The 17,471-nt window shown below is 50.9% G+C and overlaps 1 protein-coding gene across 2 annotated transcripts in view; it reads left to right on the top strand.

Moving 5' to 3' along the window:
- Nucleotides 1-11,711, top strand: part of LOC114603047 (leucine-rich repeat and fibronectin type III domain-containing protein 1-like protein) — a 63,424-nt gene extending 51,713 nt beyond the window's left edge. Inside the window, exons 3-5 of one of the 2 annotated variants that reach the window (XM_077932453.1) lie at nucleotides 5,521-5,619; nucleotides 7,456-8,850; nucleotides 11,025-11,711. In XM_077932453.1, coding sequence (XP_077788579.1) covers nucleotides 5,537-5,619; nucleotides 7,456-8,850; nucleotides 11,025-11,526 — 1,980 coding nt within the window. In that variant the 5' untranslated portion in view covers nucleotides 5,521-5,536 and the 3' untranslated portion in view covers nucleotides 11,527-11,711. The remainder of the gene's footprint in view (nucleotides 1-5,520; nucleotides 5,620-7,455; nucleotides 8,851-11,024) is intronic. The other variant, XM_077932454.1, reaches the window with a different exon arrangement.
- The last annotated feature ends 5,760 nt before the right edge of the window (nucleotides 11,712-17,471 follow it).

The raw sequence follows: 17,471 nt of genomic DNA, 5'->3' as shown, positions 1-17,471 counted from the left end.
GGCTGCTGTTCTTGGCTGTGCGGCTCAAGACAAGCTACAAAGCAAGAGTAATTGGTTCTCATGAATATTCCTTCTCCCCCCTAACTGAGCCTTCTCTCCTGCACTATCTTCTCAGCCTCCTGGCAGGCTGCATGCATTACGCACTTTAATAATCCCACTTCCAAACAACGCCAAACACTGATTTCTGTGCGCTGATTGATAGTTCCACACATCAACGGAACTATTCCACGCAGGATTCGGGAGAGGATGAGGGTTGGGAAGGTTGGTGCGTGTTGTGAGTAGGGAGGGGTGGGGGAGGGGACCCTCCGGCTTCCTACTCAGGGCAGATGGGCTCTCCTCTCACTTTGCCTGTGGGTCTGTTGTTGTCTTGCTCTCTCTTGCCTCCTTCTTCTGTGCTCCTGAAGCAGTCTGTCCTTTAGATCTTCTTAGAATCACAGACTAGTAAGGTTGGAGGGTGTGGTGAGCCCAGGGGTAACCTGTGAAACGTGGTCCAGGACAGGTCCAGGATCCAAAGGTTCCGCTAGGAGTCAGTCCGACAGGGCCAAGGCAGGACATGAGGCAGGAAACCAGGCAAGGACAGGTACAGGATCTAGCAAACAGCAATGTTGCTCCTGCAACCTGGAGCGGGGTCCGACAGCCTTTTATCTTTGTCGGGGTAGCGGCCGGTCCTGATCCCCCAGCGACTCACCTCCCTGTCTCGCACGAAGGCGAGCACTCCTCCTGCGAGTACTCAGGTCTCTCCTTCTCTCAGACCTCAGTCTCTGCAGAGACGTCGGTGGGTTACTAGACCCAGGGGTAGTGACCCAACCGGTAGTGGAGCAGCTGTAAGTGATGGCCCAGCTGGAGGCAAGGAGGTCATCTCCGCATCTGGAGCCAGGGCAGGATCAGGCCCCTGACTCAGCCCAGCTGGTGCTTGTTGCAGGGGAACCTGTGCAGACTGGGGCTCTTCAGGATCAGGCCCCAGACTTGGTTCCGAAGCTGCCTGAGGCAAAGGATCCGGTGCAGACTGAGACTCCTCTGGTTCTGAGTCCGAGCCCAAGTCCCAGGCCATCACAGAGGGGACCCCAAGGGTCATCTAGTCCACCTCCCAAGGGAGACAATTTCCACTCTTGAACAGCTCTTACTGTCAGAAAGTTCTTCCTGATGTTTGCTCGGAATCTCCTCTCCTGTTGCTTGAAACCATTGGTTTGGGTCCTGGCCTCTGGAGCAGGAGAAATCAAGATTGCTCCATATTCCATGTGGCAGCCCCTCAGAGATTAGGAGATGGCTCTCACATCACTTCTCAGTGTCCTCTTCTCCAGGCTGAACATCCCCAACTCCCTCAATTCCTCCTCATAAGTCTCGGTTTCCAGACCTGGGACTTGCCTGCCTGATTCACTGCTGACCTGGGCGCTTCGTCCCTGCAGCCAAAGTTCTCCTGAAGTCAACTGTCTTCCCCCTCATTTCCAGGAGTGATCCTGGGACTTGCGGCTGCTTGTCAAAGGCCGGACCAGCAGAGGAGGCCAGCCCTGGAGGTGCTTTCTTCCACACTTGGCCGGCTTTAGTCAAACTGGTTCCTGACAGATGCAGACGGGACGTTGCTTCTTGTGCTTCCGCCTCCCATTCCAGGTTGGAGCTTGTCGTCAGCATTCCCGCTGCACGCATGGCCTTGTGGGGAAACGCCAGTCAGCTCAAAGAGCAGCAATGAGCAAAGAACAGAGGAGCAGGGGGCATTTCCTGCTGACCCACGTGGAGGAGGGTGTGTGGGCCTTGGCCCTTTCGCTCCTGGAAGAAGGGAGAGCTATGCAAGGGCAGCCCAGGTCCATGCTGTCTTTCCACAAACAGGCCTTGGATCTGCACACGACGCGAGGAAATCCTTTGGGTGTCTTCGCGGCAGCCACCCCCGCGGCACACAGCACCTGTTTCCTCTGCTTCTGCATAATTTTATAAACCTCTGTCATGTCGCCTTCCGTGGGGGGCGGGAGGGAGGCTCCATTGTGCATCTGTGAGTGATGAGTGGTGACCTGTCATTTTCCTCCTCTTGTCTGGCCTCACGGTCTGGCTTCTGTCCTTTTCCAGGAGCACCTGGTTCTGCTCTTGTCTTTCAGCTGCTTGCTGCCATTTCATGACACCCCCAATAACGCCTGCAACCCCCCCCCCCAGCACACGGTCTGAGCAGCGTCCACGGCTGCTTCACCGCCTTTGCCTCTTGTAATGTCTGCTTGGCAAGGCTCCAAGTACAGCTTTAGCCTCAGGTTAAAACCATCTCAATCATTGTCCCTCGCAGGAGACTTAAGCGCTCCGTATCGGAGAAGGGAGCAGGCTTCCAATCTGGCCGCAACTGGAGCAGTGCAGCGAATGCTAACCTGCTTGTTATGTTCAAAAAATGCTTTGTGCACATGGTTCCAGCTGCCCTGACAGCCACCCTGCAAGGTGGGCCAGTATTATAATCCATAAACAAGAATTATAATAATTCTAAGCAAGTGTGCAAACTGACTTGCCGATCAGAAGGTTGGCGGTTCGAATCCCCGCGATGGGGTGAGTTCCTGTTGCTCGGTCCCAGCTCCTGTAAGGCCAAGCAGTTCGAAAGCACCTCAAAGTGCAAGTAGATAAATAGATACCGCTCCGGTGGGAAGGTAAACGGCGTTTCCGTGCGCTGCTCTGGTTTGCCAGAAGCAGCTTAGTCCTGCTGGCCACATGACCCGGAAGCTGTACGCCAGCTCCCTTGGCCAGTAAAGCGAGATGAGCGCCGCAACCCCAGAGTCGGTCATGACTGGACCTAATGGTCAGGGGTACCTTTAAGCAAGTGTGCAATGGGGTGGGTGTCTGCAGAGGTTTTCAGGAGTAGCTGAAGCTACATACTCTGAATAAATAAATAAGTGCACACAGGTAGCACCAGAGGGCAAGTCTGCCATTTCTGGAAGTTCTCTCACCACCCACCACTCCCCGTTTCTCAGTGGGTAGACCAGTTGTCCATCTATAGCCTAACTTGCATCCAGCCAATGCCTGTTCACCACTCTTGACTGGAGCCTCCAACACTTTCCCTGGCAATGCTGACCCTCCAGGTGGAGCAACCAGGTCTGACCTTCCTGGGTCCTTTGCAGGGGCATCCTAGCCCATGTCGCCACAGCCGCAGCCCTGGACACCTTCGTTGGAGCAGCAGCAGTGATCATTCCACCATCAGTGAAGGCCTAGCAAAGAGGGATGGAGGACCAGACAGGAAGGTCTTGGGCCTTCGGGCCATGGGGGTGGGCATTTGCTTTGCCCAACTGGCCAGATCTTCCTTCCTAAATGCCAGCCATTGCTGTGACCTCAGTGTGGTGTAGTGGTTAAGAGCGGTAGACTCGTAATCTGGGGAACCGGGTTCACGTCTCCGCTCCTCCACCTGCAGCTGCTGGGTGACCTTGGGCCGGTCACCCTTCTCTGAAGTCTCTCAGCCCCACTCACCTCACAGAGTGTTTGTTGTGGGGGAGGAAGGGAAAGGAGAATGTGAGCCGCTTTGAGACTCCTTCGGGTAGTGATAAAGCAGGATATCAAATCCAAACTCCTCCTACGCCTACTCCTCTTTCTTCTTCTTCTTCTTCTTCTTCTTCTTCTTCTTCCTCTTGCTCTTCCTCTTCCTCTTCTTCGCTACCTAAGGTGGGAGCAGGTTACTTCCTTGCAAAATGAACGAGGACAATGATGCCTGCCTTTCTTCCTGCTGTCTTGGGTTCTGAAAATGCCAGGAACTTAATCTTTTTTTAAAAAAAACAGCAAACCCCACTCTGACAGCTGAGAACCTGGAGATTGTGCTGGTGGCCTTTTGCTGCTGCTGTTACTGCCACCTGGTGGCGAAGCTGCAAACCTGCACGGATGCTTCAAATTCCAGCGCAGGTGTCGCTGTTGCCACCCAGCGGGTCAGGAGGAAACTGCAGACAGTGCAGCTTTGGGCCTGGGGGAAATAAGTGTTTCAGCATAATCTCAAATGCTGGTTTTCTAAGCATTAGGGGTTTTCATCGTCACAGTGTGTGCGTGTTCCCTGGCCACCTCTTTTCCTATCTTGGGCTGGGATATTTTGTCCACACCTGCACCCCTTTATAAATGAAAAAAAATTAAAATATCGAGTAGCACCTTAGAGACCAACTAAGTTTGTTCTGGGTATGAGCTTTTGTGTGCATGCACACTTCTTCAGATGCACTGAAACAGAAGTCACCAGACCCTTATATATAGTGGGAGGGTGGGTGGGGGTTTTATGGGGTTTTATGCCATCAAATGCCAGCAGTGCCCTTCAGCTCTCTATATTGCACAAACAGACCAAACCCTACGCCAAAGGATAAACGGACATCAATCTGACATCAGGAATCACAAGATAAGTTTAATAATAAGTTTATAAGTTTTTCCTTTCATTCTCCTCTTCTTTCTTCTTCTTTTACCTTATAATTCTTTCTGTATTTTTAATCAATAATCTATATTTAATTTTTAATCAAGAATCTGTACAGTGGTACCTCAGGTTAAGAACTTAATTCGCCACCGGAGCATGATTTCTGTTCTCATCCTGAAGCAAAGTTCTTAACCTGAGGTACTATTTCTGGGTTAGCGGAGTCTGTAACCTGAAGCGTATGTAACCTGAGGTACCACTGTATTTAAGAATCTATATTTTAAAAGTAAATGGGCTGATAACTGAAATATGAATGAACAGGTTAGCCCAGCTGCGCTCTCTCTCCCTCCCTCCCTCTCTCTCCCTCCCTCTCTCTCTCTCTCTCTGTGTGTGTGTGTGTGTGTTGCCACACACACACACACACACACACGCATTGCACGCACACCTTCTCAGACAGCTCCTAAATGTGGCTCTTTCAGCTGAAGCAGGTTCCATCATCTTCTCCCAGAAGGAAGCGGATTGTGACTCTACCAACCCTGTGCAACCACAGAGAGTTGTAATCTAATTATATAAATTATGCTCCCTTATTATTAACCTTGTCATAATCAGAAACAAATGGTACCTAATTATAATCACTCCTCTAGCCTTCTAGTATCCCCCCACCGAACAAGCTCTGAAAAATTTCAGTGCCGTAGATTCACAGCCTATATTGTAGCATTTATCTGCAGGTGGCCACGTCTCTCCACCTGCATCACCCCTGGAAATTCAAAAAAGCTCAGGACCTCAGAAGAGCCTGGCTGCTATTGGCCCTTCCAGCCCATCCTCCTCCCCTCACAGCAGCCAACCAGGTGCCTCTTGCAGGAAAATCGCAAACAGGATCCGCGCACAGGAGCACCTTCCCCTCCTCTGGTTTCCAGCAACTGGGATTCAGGAGCTGTGCTGGAATTACATATAAGTTAAACAAGTTCTAGCTTAGGGCCCCACTCTCCTGGGGGGCTCCTAAAAATTTAAAGGGGAAAAAACCTGGATGTACATTTCCAAAATAGAAGATAAAAAACAAATAAAATGAAACCTACCTACAGCAACCGTGTTTTGTGTTGTTAGGCTCCTGTGATGTAAGTCCTGGGCCCCACCTGCTAGCCTGCTCCCTCAAATATCCCTGCTTTGCTCCTTTCTATATATAGGGTGCCGACATTCTGCATGGACTGCTTGCAGGGCAACATGGGCAAATGGCTTGAGATACCTATTAGGTCCATCAATTACCATATAGCATATAGTTACAGGTAGGTAGCCATGTTGGTCTGGTGTAGTTGAAACAAAATAAAAAAAAATTCCTTCCAGTAGCTCCTTAGAGACCAACTAAGTTTGTTATTGGAGGGGGGAGGGGAAGCGAACCTGGTTCCCCAGATTACGAGTCCACCGCTCTTAACCGCTACACCACTACACTGGGGCCACTGCAGAAGTGCGTCACCCAGGAGCTTCCTGGAGGACTTGGGGGAGGAGAGAACATCCATGGTGGGGGGAGGGCTGTTGGAAGAGGGGCACCAGAACAGGCTGGGGCTTGAACCATATTGGGGGGGGGCTGATGCTGAAGACAAACCCCAATAGCCAGCATTGACAGGACAGAGACTCCCGCCCAGTCCTTTGCCTACCCCACCCCCAGTCACCCCCTGCTCCTGCTGTCTCTTCTCTGGGGGGGGGGGGGTTGTACACAAATATATTCACTTGACATGAGTAGGACCCCCTCTCCTTCAGGCACTGTTCTGACCAGGCCGCATTTCCTTTAAAAAATAATAATAATTGTTTTTCTCTCACACAGTTTTATACATTTTAACTTAGCCATTTCAAACATTAAAATACAAGGTTCTTTTCCCCGTCAGTCTCGCCATCTCCGCATACTCCATCAGTTTAGTCTGCCATTCTTCTTTTGTTGGTATTTCTCCTTCTTTCCATCTCTGGGCTAGAAGCATTCTCCCAGCCGTCCTTGCAAACATAAAAAGTCCTTTGTCATCTCTTGATATCTCTTCACCTGTTATACCTAACGAAAAGGCTTCTGGTTTTTTAACTAATGTGTTGTTAAACATTTTCTTTAATTCATTATATATCATCTCCCAGAAAGCCTTTACCAATGTACACGTCCACCATATATGGTAAAAAGTACCTTCCTCCCCTTTGCATTTCCAACACAGATTTGAACTTGTTTTGTACATTTTAGCAATTTTAGTCGGTGTTAAATACCAACAATACATCATTTTCATATAATTTCGTTTCCATAAACAGCATGGGGTAAACTTTATTTCCTCTTTCCATAACTTTCCCCAAAATGAGAGTTGAATATTATACCCAAAATCTCTAGCCCAGTGTATCATCACTGCCTTAACTTCTCCATCTTTTGTATACCATTCTAAAAGTAACTTGTACATTTTTTATAACATTTTCCAACAGATTTATTTCGAACCTCTATCTCACTGTATCAAAACCTTTTTTTTAAAATCAACCTTAAAAAATGTCATTTAATTGGTGAATCTGCAAAAAGAATGTCACAGGGCCAGCTGAAGTGTGCTTTTGCAGAAGGAGTCTCTGGGCAGATGCCGAGGCAAATGTTTTCGACACTTTGTTGGGGTCAACTTTTGCTTTCATATACTAATAGCCTTGATACGAATTTCCTCCTTCCTTCCTTTTTCTCTCTCGCTTTCCTTCTCCCCCTTCCTTCCTTCCTTCCTTCCTTCCTTCCTTCCTTCCTTTCTTCCTTCCTTCTCCCTCCCCCTTCCTTCCTTCCTTCCTTCCTTCCTTCCTTCCCTCCTTCCTTCCTTCCTTCCTTCCTTCCTTCCCTCCCTCCTTCCTTCCTTCCTTCCTTCCCTTCCTCCCTCCCTCCCTCCCTCCCTTCCTTCCTTCCTTCCTTCCTTTCTTCCTTCCTTCTCCCTCCCCCTTCCTTCCTTCCTTCCTTCCTTCCTTCCCTCCTTCCTTCCTTCCTTCCTTCCTTCCTTCCCTCCCTCCTTCCTTCCTTCCTTCCTTCCCTTCCTCCCTCCCTCCCTCCCTCCCTTCCTTCCTCCCTTCTTTCCCTCCCTCCCTCCCTCCCTCCCTCCCTCCGTCCCCTTGGCCCTCTCCTCTTCTCCCAGGTGTGCTGCTTACCTTACCATGGAAAGGCTGGTCCTGTCCCTCCTGGTTATGAGCTCCGTGGCGAAGGCCACCACGTGTCCCACGCGCTGCATGTGCCAGAGCCTCTCTCCCTCCTTCACCATCCTCTGCACCAAGACGGGGCTGCTCTTTGTGCCTCCCAGCATCGACCGGCGGACGGCGGAGCTGCGGCTGATGGACAACTTCATCACCGCCCTGCGGAGGAGGGACTTTGCCAACATGACCAGCCTGATCCACCTGACGCTGTCGCGGAACACCATCAGTCAGATCATGCCTTATGCGTTCTTTGACCTCAAGGGCCTTCACGCGTTGCACTTGGACAGCAACCGACTCACCCACATCCACGAGGATCACTTCAAAGGGTTGGTCAACCTCCGCCACTTGATCCTCAGCAACAACCAACTGAACTATATCTCCCCCGGGTCTTTGGATGATTTCATTGACATGATTGAGGACCTGGACCTTTCCTACAATAACCTGGTGAATGTCCCTTGGGAAACCATCGGGAGGCTGTCCAACGCCAACACCATCAGCCTAGACCACAACCTCATAGACTTCATCCCCGAGGGAGTCTTCTCCAACCTCCACAAGTTGGCTCGGCTGGACATGACCTCCAACAAGCTGAAGAAGATTCCCCCGGACCCCCTCTTCTCTCGCATCCCTGTCTACGCCAAGCCAAAGGGGCTCCCCTTGTCCTCCCTGGTGATGAGCTTCGGGGGGAACCCCTTGCACTGCAACTGCGAGCTCGTCTGGCTGCGGCGCCTGACGCGGGAGGACGACCTGGAGACGTGCGCCTCCCCGCCGGAGCTGATGGGCAAGTACTTCTGGTCCATCCGAGAAGAGGAGTTTGTCTGCGAGCCCCCCATGATCACGCACCGGACCCCCAAGCAGGTGGTCATGGAAGGCCAGGGGGCCTCCCTGAAGTGCAAAGCGGTGGGCGACCCCGAGCCGTATGTGCGCTGGATTTCGCCGGGCGGGAAGCTGGTCTCCAACACTTCCCGGACCGTCTCTTTTGAGAACGGCACCCTGGACATCTTGGTGGCTTCTGTGGAGGAGAAAGGGACCTTCACTTGCATCGCCTCCAACGCTGCGGGGGAGTCCACGGCCCCCGTGGAGCTGGTGGTCAACCCCTACCCGCACCTTGCAAACAGCACCAACTGTGATAAGGAAGCAGAGCCAGGCCCCTCGGACATCCTCATCTCCGCCAAGTCCAGCTTCCCCAACGAAACCAAATCCCAGCCAGAGAGGAAAGTGGTGGTTGCTGAGCTGACCTCCTCCTCTGCCCTCATCCAGTGGCCTTCGCAGCACCACATCCCAGGGATCCGGATGTTCCAGATCCAGTATAACAGCTCGGCTGACGACATCCTGGTCTACAGGTGAGCAGGCTCCTTTTCCTCACGCAGGCTGAGACCCTCCCTGCCCGCGGACTGTCTGGCCAGAATGGTGCATGCTCTAGTTATCTCCTGTTTGGACTACTGCAATGTGCTCTCTGTGGGGCTCCCTTTGGGGGTAACCCAGTTACCTTCTTGAAAGACCTACGTTGGCTCCCAGTACATTTCCTCAGTGTCTGGGCAGAATGATGTGGGTGGAGATGCTCCTTCAGATATACTGTACCAAGGCCGTTTAGGGCTTTAAAGGTCAGCACCAACACTTTGAATTGTGCTCAGAAACGTCCTGGGAGCCAATGTAGGTTTTTCAAGACCGGTGTTATGTGGTCCCGGCGGCCGCTCCCAGTCACCAGTCTAGCTGCCGCATTTGGATTAATTGCAGTTTCTGGGTCACCTTCAAAGGTAGCCCCACGTAGAGCACATTGCAGTAATCCAAGCAGAAGATAACCAGAGCATGCACCACTCTGGCCAGACAGTCCGCGGGCAGGAAGGGTATCATCCTGCATACCAGATGGAGCTGGGAGATGGCTGCCCTGGACACAGAATTGACCTGCGCCTCCATGGACAGCTGTGAGTTCAAAATGATTCCCAGGCTGCACACCTGGTCCTTCAGGGACACAGTAGCCCCATTCAGGACCAGGGAGTCCTCCACACCTGCCCGCCTCCTGTCCCCCCAAAACAGTACTTCTGTCTTGTCAGGATTCAACCTCAATCCATTGGCTGCCATCCATCCTCCAACCATGAGGAGACTTTGTGGGGACACCATCTTGGCTGGGCTTGGCTTGGCTTGAGCAGCTTTGCTTCTTTTCAGTCAGATGGGGACTCCGTGGCAACCTGCCCTTCAGGGCTCGAGGTGGAGGGTGTGTCAGAAATGTCACGCACCTGAGCCGTTTACAAAATGCAAGCAAAGTGCAACAGGATAAAGCTTGCTGTGCCCAGCAGGTTAATATTATCATATGTTTATTTATACCTCACCAGGTGACTTACAGGGGGGAAATAGGGAGAGCTCAAAACATGGAGGAAAGCAAGCCTTAAAAAACAATTAAACATTGGTAGATCACCTACAGATAATCAGTATGTATTGGGAATTAGCAGCCAGCAAGGGCAGCCCCAAGAGTCTCCCCAAGGGGAAAGATCAGGGAGGTGGCTCTCTCGAGTTTGGGCACGGGGGGAGCAGAAAACTAGCCACCCCATTGGGCTTTCCTTCCTGCTCTTTGTCCCAGGGCAGAGCTCTGAAGGGCCTGAAAAAGGACCAGGAGTTGCTCCTTCTGCTGCCAGAGCAGCCGGTCAGCCCATCTCTTTGTTGTCGGTATTAATTATTTTCATCACTTCATTTCATTTATTGAATTTATATATATATATATACACCACCCTATATCCAGAGGTCTCAGAGCAGTTCACAAAAAAGTTCACAATATATAAAATTAAAATAAAAGCAATAACCCAATAATACACACACACCCCAAAAAAGAGCCACATTTTAAAAGGGTATGGGATGTCGATCAGGTCAACCAAAGGCCTGGTTAAAAAGGAACATATTTGCCTGGCACCTAAAGGCGTATAGTGAAGGCGCCAGGCGAACTTCCCTGGGGAGAGCATTCCACAGATGGGGAGCCACTGCAGAGAAGGCCCTGTTCTTGTGTTGCCACCCCCCGAGGTGGCACACGAAGGAGGGCCTCAGAAGATGATCTCAGGGTCTGGGTAGGTTCATATGGGAAGAGGCGGTCCTGGAGGTAATAAAACATACGCACCACTTGATTGTTTAACAAAACTGAAAGTGAGCTACAAGAAGATAAAACAGCCAAACCCAGAAAAACCTTCAAGCCTGCTTTAAAGCATACAAAAGTTAAAATCCTAAAACAGATTAAAATCGCCTCCACTTTCTCAGTATCTGTCCAAACCAGGCGCCAAAAGGCACCTACCGTGAAGGCACTTGCTTGAGGTCTACAGGCAGGGAGTTCCAAAGGTATCTCCACACTGAGGGTTTGAGTTCTGACAAATGCAGAAAACGGGCATAAGGTGGCCCCTGCTGCAGGGCCAGTTCTGCCAATCGCCTGAGTTTGTGCCTTCGGCCCTCTGCACGCTCCCGGGGGCAAAGGCACCCTGTTCATGCTGCTTGTGCTGTGGACTGAGCCCCCCCTCTGTGTCCGTTTCCCTTGCAGGATGATCCCCGCCGCCAGCAAGTCCTTCTTCCTGAGCGACCTGGTTGCGGGGCGGGACTACGACCTGTGCGTCCTGGCCGTCTACGACGACGGCGTGACGCTCCTGACAGCAACGGCCGTGGTGGGCTGCGTGCAGTTCTCCACGGAGGAGGAGTACCGGCAGTGCCACTCCCTCCACGCCCAGTTCCTGGGCGGCACCATGATCATCATCCTCGGAGGCGTCATTGTGGCCGCCATCCTCGTCTTCATCTTCATCCTCCTGGTGAAGTACAAAGTCTACGCCAACCCCCACAAGAGCCAGGGCGCCAGGGTCAGCAGCGTCTGCTCCCAGACCAACGGCAGCCAGGGCGGCTCTGCGGCGCAGCCGGGCTCCAAGCCGGCCGAGGGGCTGCCACAGGACTGCGTGGCGCTGCCCGCCAGGGGCAAGACGGTGGTCGACCTGGAGGGCGAGAGAGCGGCCCCTGCAGACGCGGCCCTTCGGAGGAGCGATGGCTTCTCCTGAGAGGCGCGCTGAGCCCTGGCGATGGGCGCAGAACAATGCCCGGCGTGGTTGTCTTTTAAGCGTCACGACTATTGTCTATTTTTAAGATCAGATGGTTTAAAAACTATTTTTTTAATCTGTAAAAGTTCTTGCATTCTTAACTATTTTTGTTGCACTATATTAAATATAAAGTGTGTGATTTACAAGGGCTTGGGCTTCTTCGTGCTCCCATCTACATCAGCGCTGGCTGAGAGCAGAACTGCCTTTGCGGAGTATTTATTCGTTGATAAGTAGCAGCAGAGCAGCGATCCCTTCCCCTGAGCTTAAGCAAGGCTTTTCCCCAAGCAAGCATGCCAGAATGCCAGTGGGTGGAGACCACAGAAGGAGAGAATGGCTCTTGCGCCCGGGTCCTGCTTGAAGGTTTCCCATGAGGGCATCTAGTTGGCCCCTGTGAGAATGCTGGACTGGATGGTGCCCCTTTGGCCAGATCCAGTAGGCTCTTCGTTGGCTCGTATGCTCTTACTGGGCTGTAGCTCAAGCCTAAGGGCTCCCTTTGTGTTGGCGCCAGCCATTAGCTGTGTTGCCCAGTGGCATCTCCTGTTTGCCTGGGTCAACTGAGGCTGCCCCTCCCTGTAGGAATAACAGAGATGACAGGAGGTTGGATGCAGGTGAGCTGCGCAGGAGCAAGCTGGCAAGAATGTGCCAAGCAAGCTGCCGGCTAGCTCTGCCAAGGCTCCTTTTATTAGCAGAAGTCAGCAATTGGAAACAGTAGCGAAACCACCCTGAACTTAGCGTATTTGCATCTAAGCACATTTCCAGCATTATCCAATACACGTGTCAGCAGGTGTTTCCCTCAGATGTTCCCCCCAATACTGCTCATGCTCTAGCAAACAAATTGTGAAAGGACAAAACCCTATTTTCTAGCCCAAAGGCAAAAGGGAAAGCAGGCGTAACGCTCCTTGACATACTGTTGCACGTCTGGTGCGAGGTTTGCCTTTGCAAAGCAGAGCGTTACCTCCACACCTCCCCTCGGACCATCCTTCCCTCTCCTCTGCAGCTCACCAGGGGAGAACAGGCTCTTGCTAGGATGAGGGTCTTTCTGGAGGCCAGGAGGGCCTCCTCCCCCCCCCCCACCAGCTTGCTTCAGCAGGGAGGCCTGGCTGGGGGAAGCCTGCTGGCAGAAGTCCATCATGAAATGGCCCCTTCATCCCCACGAGCTTTTAGGCCAGCCTTGATAAGTTCAGTTCACATCAAACAATCACATTACATTCCCATTTATTGCTTTTTCTCTGTGAATCTAAGAACACCGAGTTAGAAAGGGAAGCCGCATTGCTGCAGACAACGTGGCCTAGATCTGACTCAACTTGCACTGAAGTAGGACTCGGGGGGGGGGGCGACAACACACCTGCTCTATCTGCACTAACCTGTGCAATGTCACCTGTTCATTTGGAAGCATCTGCACCCTTCTGCCGATTCCTATTAGGGCCTTTTGAAACCCTGGTTCAGTGCAGAAGCTCTTTGTTCCCTTTGAAACGATCCCCATGACTGAAGACCTTTGGGTCATAGATGAAAAATGTCTGGTACAAGATGGGAGCACAGAGTTCAGCATGGAGCCTGCAAAATAATCTGTGTACGATAGGTGCTTGAGAAAGAAAGGCAGAGACGGAGGCCTTGGCAGCACTCAGAGGGGTCTTCTTAGTGGTGGCACAGTTTTGCTGCTGTTGCAGCTTATATACCTAGTCATTCCCGGGATGTCAAGCTCAAACTTAGTGGCAAGTACTCTTTGGTAAGAGAACTCCAGCAGAGATTTTAAATCACCAAATATGCAGCAAAGTAAAGCAAGGAGATGAAGGCTGCTAGACCTTTAGAAGATGCCCTTGTGAGTTCCAAAACTCCTCAACACAGGAAAAGACCACACACTTGGTAAGTTAAAAAGGGTTTACTTACAAACTCTTCAAAGGTCAGTTTCATGTGCTTTTCCATACAGCATTCAGAACAGGTTGTAAAGGCAGTAAAACTTGGTTGAGTTCCAAAGTGGTGAAAGTTCCTAGATTATTGGTATAGGAACTCAAGAGTGGCTTGTTGGAGCCATGCAGTAAGCTGTTTACAAACAACAACAACAACAACAACAACATGCTACAATACATGTCCCCCTTCCACACACAGGCAAGCTGAATAGATTTGTATCAAATATATATGAAATATGTCACATTGTTTGAAGTGTAGGGGTGGGACTCACTGCTCAGGCTCTTCAAGATGAGGGGCTGAAAGAAAACCAGGCTGGGAAATGGAGAGCTTGGGAAAGAAAATGGGACGTCCTTGTTGAGCCACTCATTGGCCTCTTGTAGGATGACATAGCCAAACTTGTTGGAGAGTCCTCAGGCAGTGTCATGAATGAGCCAGACCCCAGGAGAAGTTTGCAGCTAGCTCCCAGTGAAGAGAGGAGCCGGGAGGAGAGAGGGTTAAGTACAAGGCAAGAGGATTATACCAGCTGTAGAAATGCCAACTGATAACAAAATGCAGGAGTTAGAAATGAAGCCTGCTTAGAAAGCGGGAAAGAGCAGGAAGTAAACTCTCAGAGAATGAGGAAGAGGTGGGAGCTGACCCCCTCGGTCGAGGTGTATGGGGGGAGGGTCTTCAAGACAGAATACGTCACAAGAAAATGTTTAGCTGTTTCTGGCCTTGCTGGAAACACCCGCCTTAGAACGGACATCTTGATCAATGGACGGACAGCTGTACTCGCCACTCTGGTGAACTTTGTTGTTTTTGCAACAAATCTTCCTTTAATTAACTCCGCTCGTTTTGTTATCAAGATTCCCTGACAGGCAGCCCCTCTGAGCCTCAAGGAAGTTGTCCCAGTTTGAGGTCCCTTGCTCTTGAATGTTGGTTCTAGCCTTCCCCCCGCAAGCTGTTCCTTCTGTTCCTGTTTCGGGGGGGGGGTAGAGAGAGAGAGCTCAGAACCCAGCCAAGAAAAGAGGATCCTGTCACTAAAAAGTAAGGGGTTGTTTTAGGGCCAGCCTACTTACCTGAGGTTACCTTGCAGGGAGCAAAGTTCCTCGGTCAGAGTGGAAGAAGAAAAAAGATAGAAGGCAAAAAAACAAAGGGGGCTGTTAAGGCTCTGATCGTTTTATTTGTCATGGCAAAGATTCAACCTATCTGAAAGCAAAGAAAGGAGAACCCCGAGACAATTGGTGTTCTGGCTTTTAAAGATTTCCATTTGCAAGAAATCCCATCCTACAAATGTCAGTGACACGTAGGCAAATGCTAGGAAAACACCACAAAATTAGGTGGGGTTGCATCAGGTCAGACAAGTCAAAAGTACAATATGTCAATCAAACCATTTGTGAATTGAAAGACTTTCACCTTTCCAGACAGAGTTTACATGAGACACTGACATTCCAAGCAGTTATCACAAGTTTCATTCAACTTGACCACAAGGCTAATCAACAGGACGGGTGGGCTCCATTCACCTGACAGCCTGGACATACATTGCTCTGTGCACTTAGGGGCTTGTGGCAGACAAAGGTTTCCCATAATGCACACGTGAAGGAGTGATTTCAGGAATCAAAGAATAAAGCATTTACAAAACATTTTACACAGTACTGTCATCAATTAAAAGAAATACGGTACCGGTACAGTTAACTCTTTTTTTCAAGGATACCAAAGCAGCGCAGGCCTAGTGGTCGCAGTAGCTCTTCCCCGCAAATCTTGCACCCTCTGCCCACAACCAATCTCTGCTCCGCTCTTTTCATTTCTCTGCATCTTCTGGGAGAACGGGGCGGGGGGGGGGGGCGGGCAGCTGGTTGCAGCAGGCAGGGGAGACTCCCTGGGCTCTTCACCAGCCTGCCTCCACTCAACCTCTTGCCTACCCCCCTCCCGGCCTCTGCCACAGACTCCCCCTCTTCACTAAACCTCTTCTGCTTCCTGCACCTCCTCTCCTCCCCCCATCTGCCCCCTCTTCTCTTTCTGACCACTCATCACTCCTCCTCTGGGCTCTGAGCCTTCTTTCCCTGGGAGAAGACATGCCAGCTCCAGAGGAGGAAAAAACTGAAACACTATGCAGACTTCCCAAAGAATAGACCAGAGACGATTGCACTTCATCCAGCAGAGCTTTATTGAAGGCAAGTAAGCATAATGGTCACAAATCCAATACAGTCATACCTCGGGTTACAGGCGCTTCAGGTTGCAGACCGCTGAAACGCGGAAGTACTGGAACGGGTTACTTCCGAGTTTCAGTGGTCATGCATGTGCAGAGTGCTGCGGGTTGTGAATGTGCATCCTGCACGGATCACGTTTGCAACCCGAGTGTCCACTGTACATTCAGAATTGGCGCAGAACAAAGAGACAGAAGGAGAAAGTGAGACCCAGGCTCCTCCTGGGCTGTTCCAGTCAGCATGACCTGGGCAGAAAGATAGCAGAACCAGTTTAAACCAGCTCTACTCAGCTTCCCAAACAAGAAATAGCTCAAACAAGAACCTTCTGCCCGTTTCTTTCACATAGAAAGACTTTCCGGAACCCTCTTGAATTAAGCAGAATAGTAAAAAATCTCTACACATCAGATCAGTACTTTCTGTACTAAGAAATGCAGGCTGGCCCACCCATCTGCGTCCAGCGAGTCCAGGACATTCATTCGTATGTACAAGATTTCCTAAGCAAAATAGGATGAATTAATGGTTTCCGCATCACATTGGAAGTGTCCGTAGCATTGCTACATTGAGGCAGTGGGGGTTCCATTCATAAAAACAGGAGTATTGCCTGCTAATTGCATCCAGTAGCCGCTGGGGGATGCGCTTATGGGCGTGCATCAGTGACTACGTGCATGAACAAAAGGGAAGGCAGCACTTATGGACTTGCTCGTGCATCAGTTTCCTCCCCTACCCACCCCCCAAATAAAGCATATCTGGGGGGGTGTCCTCCACATCGCTCCCACTGTCCTGCTTTCGAGAGGGAGGGGGGCTGAGCTGGGTGCGCTCGGCTTGCCAGGGGTTAAAAGGAACTGAGCTGGAGTCCTAGAGAGGATAGGAAATGAAATCTGCTGGCAGGTCCTCCAGAGCCCAAGCCCCGCCCTCCCAAGGTCTTCCCTGCCAGGAGAAGGCGGGTGGCTGTTGTCTCTCTGCTCTGCAAGTGCTGCCCCTTCTGGGATCTGGGGCGTCTCCGCTCTCTTCTGGATGGGGTGCATTGGGGAGAAGACTATAGCGGAATATGCGGGGGGGGGGCACCTCCAAGTCAGGGAGCAGAGGGTCCTGCCCCACCCCTCTGCAAAGCCAGAGAGGGGGCACCTTTGTAGGTCTGCAACTATTATTATTATTGTTGTTGTTGCTCCTCCTGACATCAATCCCAGGGAAGATTCTGGAGCAGATCATTAAGCAAACAGTCTGTGAGCACCTAGAAAGGAATGCTGTGATCACCAATAGTCAGCATGGATTTCTGAAAAATAAGTCATGTCAGACTAACCTGATCTCGTTTTTTGACAGAATTACAAGCCTGGTAGATGAAGGGAACACAGTGGATGTAGCCTACCTTGATTTCAGCAAGGCATTTGACAAGGTGCCCCGTGATATTCTTGTAAAGAAGCTGGTAAAATGCGGTCTTGACTATGCTACCACTCAGTGGATTTGTAACTGGCTGACTGACCGAACCCAAAGGGTGCTCATCAATGGTTCCTCTTCATCCTGGAGAAGAGTGACTAGTGGGGTGCCACAGGGTTCTGTCTTGGGCCCGGTCTTATTCAACATCTTTATCAACGACTTGGATGATGGACTCAAGGGCATCCTGATCAAACTGGAACGTGTCCAGAGGAGGGCAACCAAAATGGTCAAAGGCCTGGAAACGATGCCTTCTGAGGAACGGCTAAGGGAGCTGGGCATGTTTAGCCTGGAGAAGAGGAGGTTAAGGGGTGATATGATAGCCATGTTCAAATATATAAAAGGATGTCACATAGAGGAGGGAGAAAGGCTGTTTTCTGC

Source organism: Podarcis muralis, chromosome 7 (assembly GCF_964188315.1).
Source record: "Podarcis muralis chromosome 7, rPodMur119.hap1.1, whole genome shotgun sequence".
Taxonomy (NCBI): Eukaryota; Metazoa; Chordata; class Lepidosauria; order Squamata; family Lacertidae; genus Podarcis; species Podarcis muralis.
Note: the sequence above shows the minus strand (reverse complement) of the source record. Positions and strands in the feature narration are given on the sequence as shown.